Consider the following 7,001-nt stretch of genomic DNA (forward strand, 5'->3'; position numbering starts at 1 on the left):
TCAGACTATGTTATGTCTAAAAAGCTGGACTAGATCAATCAATACACTAGCATTTGTTAAGTGCATCCTCTGTCAGACACTATGCTAGTGCCTAGGGGATACAAAGACAAAAACTAGTAAAGTTTCCTTTGATACTCCAACTCCATAATTGTACTTTCTCTTACTGAAAAATGAGAGGGTTAGAGAAGAAGATGACTTAGTGTTAAAATTCTATCAATCTTCTTCATTCATTCAACAGACATTTTAAGGTGCCTACTGTTTGCCCAAAATTTCTGGGCACTGATTCTAATCAATGGAACAGCGAAAGATAGGAATTTCAGATAGGGATTAAATAGAAAACTTTTTTTTAAAATCAGCTTTTAGCAACATTTAAAGACATTTGAACACTAGTTTAACTTTGTTGTCAATGGATGAAAATAAACACTTTTCATTTTCTATTATTATGAGATAGATGTGACTCATGCCCATGATACTATGAATTTTTTTGTAATGGGCTATTTTGTAAACCTTGCATGTGCTTTTTTTTTTTTTTTGATTTGCCAAGTCCTTTATTGTATAATCTTTAACATCTAATATGGTCTACATAATTCTAATTCTAAAATTCTGCCATACAAAAATAAATGGATTTAGTGTTTACCTAAACTACACAATTTCACAACCTGATACATTTAACATACAATCTCCACTAAGTCAATACAATTATTTGGAAAGATAACTATAGATACAATGTGAATAACACTGATGACAAATTGAACCATTCTGTTGGTTTCAGTCATAAAAAATAAAAATAAAATAAAATAAAATAAAATAAAGATCACCTAATGTTTCAATGTAACTTGTATTCACTTTTTTTGTTATAAAGTGCAAAAAATACAGTAAAACAAACAAGTTCTAAAAAATAAAAAGTTGAAAAACATGGCTAATTATTCTCTGTTCAAAGTGGAAAGACTTAACTTATTTGACACTTAGTGTTATAAAAACCTTGTTAATTTTTTTCATAAAAAAAAAAAAGACCAAGAATGAAGTCTCTAAAGTAGCATCCCTTTAATCCCAGTCCCTAAAATATACACTCAAATTAGTACTGCAGAAAAAAAATATTCCTTTTAGCATGGATATTGATAGATGTTCCCCATCCTACCCCCAAACCTGAGGCAGAGTTGTCAAGTCATTTTAAATAAAAACAATAATAATGTCCAAAATATTAGTCTAGATACTAGAGTAGAAATATTACAACAATCCTGATTCATAACAGAAAAAATGCAAAACATTACAAAAATAACACTTAAATTTACTAAGAGATTAAAAGATTGTAGGGGCTTAGTGTGAATTTCTTGTACCTCTGGCTAGAAAGTTAATTTTCAACAAAAAAAGCTGACTGCTAGGACCATTAAATATTTAGTAGCAATGGAGAGTATATTAAAAAGAAGTCCAAGAAGTCTTTCTGGAAGCCTTTTCAAAAGTATTTTCTCATGTTTTGAGAGGTGTCTAAAGAGTCTCATCTAAGTAATTCAAATAAAGTTTAGCATTTCATAGCAATTGTTAGTATATGCCAGAAAAGCTTTCTAATGCATGCTTTAGATTTAAAAATTTACTGTGTTCAACCGAGACATGAAATTCCCTACTTTTCAGAGTACCTTCCTCTGATAAAATTAATGAAGAAAAAACATAAGATTTAGAGCCAGAAGAGATCTCAAGAAGCCAACTAGCCCAACCTGTCCCCAATCCCATTTTATAGATGAGAAAACTGAAGTCAAGGGAAGTGAAATGGCTTTCCCAAAGTCACATGCAGAGCTTGTTATTTAAACTCAGATATTCTGCATCTGCATGTGCTTTTTTAAAAAACCCTTACCTTTTCTCTTAGAATCAATATTGCATATTGGTTCCAAGGCAGAAGAGTGGCAAGGTCTTGGCAAGTGACTTGCTCAGGGTCACACAGCTAGCAAGTGTTTGAGTTCAAATTTGAACCCAGGACCTCCTGTCTCTAAGCCTGGCTTTCAAAATTCTAAGCCACCTGGCTGTCCCCAAAGTGGTTTAAAAAAAATTTTTTTTTTATTAAGGAGAAATTTGTTTACATTTGACAATGCTATTCTTGGGACCAGGGACTTCTCTTCCTGCTTTAGGATATGTTTCTAAGTTACTATTTAAGGGACTAGGGATTGAACCTGTGATTTCATAGGTGAGGAAATTTCTTGTACCAAAGCAGCCTTATAGCTTCTCTGCAACTTTTAGTCTTAGAGATCGCCTAGGCACTAAAAAGTTAAATAACTTTCCAAAAGTCTTGTAGCCATATTGGGTCAGAGGCAAGACTTAACTGAGATATTCTTAGCTTTGAGGCTGGCTCTTTAGCACTACACATCATGTTATTTAGTTATTCAGTTATGTCTGAATCTTTGTGACCTTTTGGGGGATTTATTTTTTAAAATTAAAAACCTATTTTTCCATGTTTACATGATTCATTTTCTTTCCCTTCGTTTTCCCCCTTCCCCATCCCAGAGCCAATAAGCCCTTCTACTGGGTTATACAAATGCTATCACATACTTATTTCCATATTATTCATTTTTGCAATAAAGCAGTCTTTTAAAACCAAAAATCCAAATCATATAGCCCTATAAACGAATGATAAGTAATAGGCTTTTCTTCTGTGTTTCTACTCCCACAGTTCTTTCTCTCAATGTGGATAGCATTCTTTCTCATAAGTCCTTTAGGAGTGTCCTGGATCAATGCATTGCTACAAGTAGCAGAGCCCCTTACATTGGATTGTTCCACAATGTTTCACTTTCTGTGTATAATGTTCTGATTCTGCTCATTTCACTCTGCATCAATTTGTGGAGGTTCTTCCAGATCATATAGAAATCCTCTAATTCGTCATTTCTTACAGCATGGTAGTATTCCATCACCATAAGATACCACAATTTGCTCAGCCATTCTTGGGAATTTCCTTAGCAAACATACTGGAGTGGTTTGCTATTTCCTTTCCTAGATCATTTTACAGATGAAGAAACTGAGCCAAACTGGATTAAATGATTTGCCTAGGGTCAACAGCTATGAAATGTTTGAGATAAAACTTGAACTCAGGTTTTCCTGACTCTGAGCCTTGCACTCTATTCATTGTGCCACCTAGCTGCCCTAGCACTACACCATACCATCTCTTTTCTAAACATGAGAAAAAGCCAAAAAGCAAAAACAAAAACCCTTGAATTTTTATTATAACTCTTTGATTTTAATTCTTTGTAGCTCCACAACATCTGGTTACATTGTTTTTTTTTTAAATGGGTTACAGAATAAAGAGATCTTGACCAAAAACTGCTTCCATATGAGCTGACGCACTCATATTCTTTTTTCCTTTCAGATCCGTGACATGCACAACATGAAGATGATAACATTCCATGGACAACAGTTATTTTACTGGGAGTCTGAGGGTAGCCGGGCTGAAATTGAGTTCAGTGAAAGCTTCCAAGAGGACAACATTAATTTTCGGGGTCAATACTGGATCCTTAGAGTGAAGGGAAAATCTTCATCTAGAGATGACCTAAAATGAGACAGGCTGACCCCTTTAGGCCTTTGAGAGCTTATTCTTAACTTTGCTCTTGACTTTTCTGCCAATCATATCTCATGTCTGAACCTCAGTTTTTTTAGGGATAATAATCCATTTCCTGAAAAAGACTAAGGAATTAAATATGAGGAGGGCTTCTGAGATTCTGGACCTGAAGAAGCTAGTCAACATTTAAACTTATTTCTCTCTTTGCCAATACCAGTTATCACTCATATCTCTTTCCCCAGCTGGATCACATGCCTAGAGGAAAAGACTGAAATGTCTGGAGAAGTTGCTTTTTAAGAAGATAATAGTTGATCCTTTTACAGATGGTTTAGGGATGGAAGAATCCAAGTTTTCTGCCCTTGGGTAGATGGGGCTCACTTTTCCTGAGGGAAGTAGACTAAAAACCAAGATAACTTGTGTTCTATTTCTGATTCTACCACTCAGTTATTGTGTGTCCTTTGTTGTCTCTGAGTCTCAAATTTCCATTTTGTAAAATGAGGGAGTCCAACTAGATAATCTCTGAAATCCCATTTTAACTGACATTCTAGGGTTGTACTTTAGACTCTTTCTCGTAGTCTTGAGGAAGATGAGTCAGGGAGATATCTGAATAATTAAGAGACTTTGCACAGATACAAGGTACCACCTAACTCCACCTACATCAATAAATATGCAAAACAGCTTCAGTTTGGGTCTTTCATTTAGTCCTATATAAACTACCTTTCTAAAGTATTTTCTCTTTAGGGAGAAAAACAAGTCTAAGGAGCTGGAAGAACTATTAATAACAACTCATGAGCATGAGTGTATTACTTAGTTTATTAAGTACTTTTCTCACAACAGTTCTGTTAAGCAGGTAGTATAATTACTGTTAGGGATACAAATAAGAAAAAGAAAAAATAGTTACTGTCTTCCAGAGCTTACAATCTAGTTGAGGAGGACACCATACAAAAAGAGGCTAAAAAGCTGCTAGGGAAACCTAGAGGCCAGAAGGGGCCAGGAAATATTATTCCATGGGATAAAAATTAGGACCCCTCCAGGATCACTGCCTTGTCATGATGGATAGCCTTGTCTAGTTCAATAAAACTATGGGATATGTGTTTACCCAAGATGGACAGAGCATAGTGGAGAGTTCTGACAAAAAAGTGATACACAGGAGAAGGAAATGTATCTTTGCCAAGAAAACTCCACTGACATTATCAAAATGATAAAAGATATAAGATCAGGTTGGAAGGTGTCCAATACATTATTGGGGAAGAACGAAGGCCAACTACAAGTAACTCCAGAAAGAATGAAGTGGCTGGGCCAGAGCTGAAAGGAACTTCAGCTGTGGATGTGTTTAGTGACAAAAGGAAAGTCCAGTGTTGCAAAGATCAATATTACATTTGAACCTGGAATATAAGTTCTATGAGCCAAGGTAAGCTGGATATGGTCAAACGGTAAATGTAAAGTTTAAATGTTGACATCTTGGGTGTCAGTGAACCTAAATGGACAGGGAATGGGTGAATTTAATTCAGGTTATTGTAATATATACTACTGTGGGCAAGAATCCCTTAGAGGAAATGGAGTAATCCTCATAATAAAAAAGATAATAAAAGAGGGTGAAAAATAGGTCTAGAATTTAATCTCAAAAATGACAGAATGGTATCTGTGTGAATCCAAAGCAACATCAATTCAGCATTGCAGTAGTACAGATCTATGCTCCAACCACAGATGCCAAAGAAGCTAAAGCTATAAATATGTGAACAGAGAATTGTCAGAAGTGCAGGTCGCTTTTCAAAGAGGTAGAGGAACTAGAGATAAAATTGCCAACATTTGTTGGATTAGGAAGAAAGCAAGAAAGTTCCAGAAAAAATCTACTTCTGCTTCATTGACTATACCAAAGGCTTTGATTATGTGGATCACAACAAAATGTGACAAGTCCCCAGAGAAACAGGAGTACTAGATCATTTTACTTGTCTTCTGAGGAACCTGTATGTGGGTCAAGAAGCAACAGTTAGCATCAAACATGGGAACAACTGATTGGTTTAAGAATGGGAAAGGAGTATAAGTCATGTATCATCACCTTATTTATCTAATGTATGCAGAGCACATTCTGTGAAATGCTGGCTGGATAAATCAAAAGCCAGAATTAAGATTTCCCTGAGAAATATCAGCATTCTCAGATGTGCAGACAATACCACTCTGATGGCAGAAAGTGAAGAAGATTTAAGAAGCCTCTTGATGAGGGTGAAAGAGAAAGCTGGCTTGAAGCTTAATATAAAAACAAACAAACAAAAACAAAAACTAAGATCATGGCAACTGGTCCCATCACTTCCTGGCAAATAGAGGAAGAAATGGAAGCATTGCCAGATTTCATATTCTTGGGCTCAAAGATCACTGAAGAAGTAACTGCAGTCATGAAATGAAAAGATCCTTGCTTTTTGGAAGGAATGATACTTCAAATCTGGACAGCATGCTAAAAAGCAGATATATAACCTTGTCAACAAAGTTCCATAATACAGTCAAAGCTATGGTTTTTCCAGTAGTAATGTATGACTGAGAGTTGGACTATAAGGAACACTGAGCCCCTAGAATCAATGCTTTCTCAAATTGTGGTGTTGTAGAAGATTTTTGAGTCTTTGACAGTAAGGAGATGAAATCAGTCACTACTTAAAGCAATTCAAAATATTCAGCCGGAAGCACAAATTCTGAAGCTGATACACAATAAAGAAAACAGGACTCATTGGAAAAGACCCTAATATTGGGAAAGATTGAGGCAAAAGGAGAAGGGGATGGCTGAGGATGAGATGGTAGATAGTGTCATGCAAACAACGAATATGAGCTTGGACAGACTTCAGAAGAAGGCAGAAGGGCCTGGTGTGCTATGATCCCTATGGGCAAAGAAGAGTCTGATTCCACTGAACAACAAAAAATACCAAGCATTGCTGCTGGTGGGAAAATGGAGTTACAAAGAACTTTTATAAAGGAAAGTATTGGGAAGAATTTAATGAGTAGAGAAAGAATCGAGTATCAAAACCGGAGTCATTCTTCGTGGTAACGTGATTTCAGGTTACTCTGGATCAGAGCATTTTGTACAATAGATAAGAGATGGATGGTTTGCCCAAGGTTAGAGCCAGGGCTCCAACTACTTGTCCTTGCCTTCAAGTCTAATGTTCTTGCCATCACTAAATTGTAGTCATCTTGGGGAGTCACTTACCTTAGTGTCCGTTTCCCCATTTTTTAAGTGTCGGTAATGCCTACGTGTCCCTTGCATCTTCAGAAGACGGAAGATAATTCATCCCACACCTAGGCCCTCAATAAGCTCCTCCCCATATTAATTTGGTGGGCGTATCCCGAGGCGGCTCACACCTGTGCCCTTTCCGCCCCCCACAAGCCACACCCAAATATGCTAATGAGGCGGGTGGCTCCTCAGCTACCGAGCTGCATCTCCCATAATGCAGTGCGTCTTCGGCCGACGTGGAGCGGA

The 7,001-nt window shown here is 36.6% G+C and overlaps 1 protein-coding gene and 1 long non-coding RNA gene across 4 annotated transcripts in view; one reads left to right on the top strand and one right to left on the bottom strand.

Annotated features, from left to right (window-relative positions):
* ADAMTS13 (ADAM metallopeptidase with thrombospondin type 1 motif 13) overlaps nt 1-4,221 on the top strand; it is a 56,399-nt gene extending 52,178 nt beyond the window's left edge. For all 3 annotated transcript variants that reach the window (XM_007475232.3, XM_001371685.5, XM_056812654.1), the window contains one exon: nt 3,350-4,221. In XM_007475232.3, coding sequence (XP_007475294.1) covers nt 3,350-3,357 — 8 coding nt within the window. In that variant the 3' untranslated portion in view covers nt 3,358-4,221. The remainder of the gene's footprint in view (nt 1-3,349) is intronic.
* LOC130456466 (uncharacterized) lies at nt 519-6,911 on the bottom strand. Its single transcript, XR_008915355.1, has 2 exons — nt 6,732-6,911; nt 519-3,663 (listed from the first exon to the last, which is right to left on the bottom strand). It is a non-coding gene; the product is annotated as an uncharacterized LOC130456466 (long non-coding RNA).
* Between the last annotated feature and the right edge of the window lie 90 nt (nt 6,912-7,001).

The sequence above is a fragment of the Monodelphis domestica genome, chromosome 1 (genome assembly GCF_027887165.1).
Source record: "Monodelphis domestica isolate mMonDom1 chromosome 1, mMonDom1.pri, whole genome shotgun sequence".
Lineage (NCBI taxonomy): Eukaryota > Metazoa > Chordata > Mammalia > Didelphimorphia > Didelphidae > Monodelphis > Monodelphis domestica.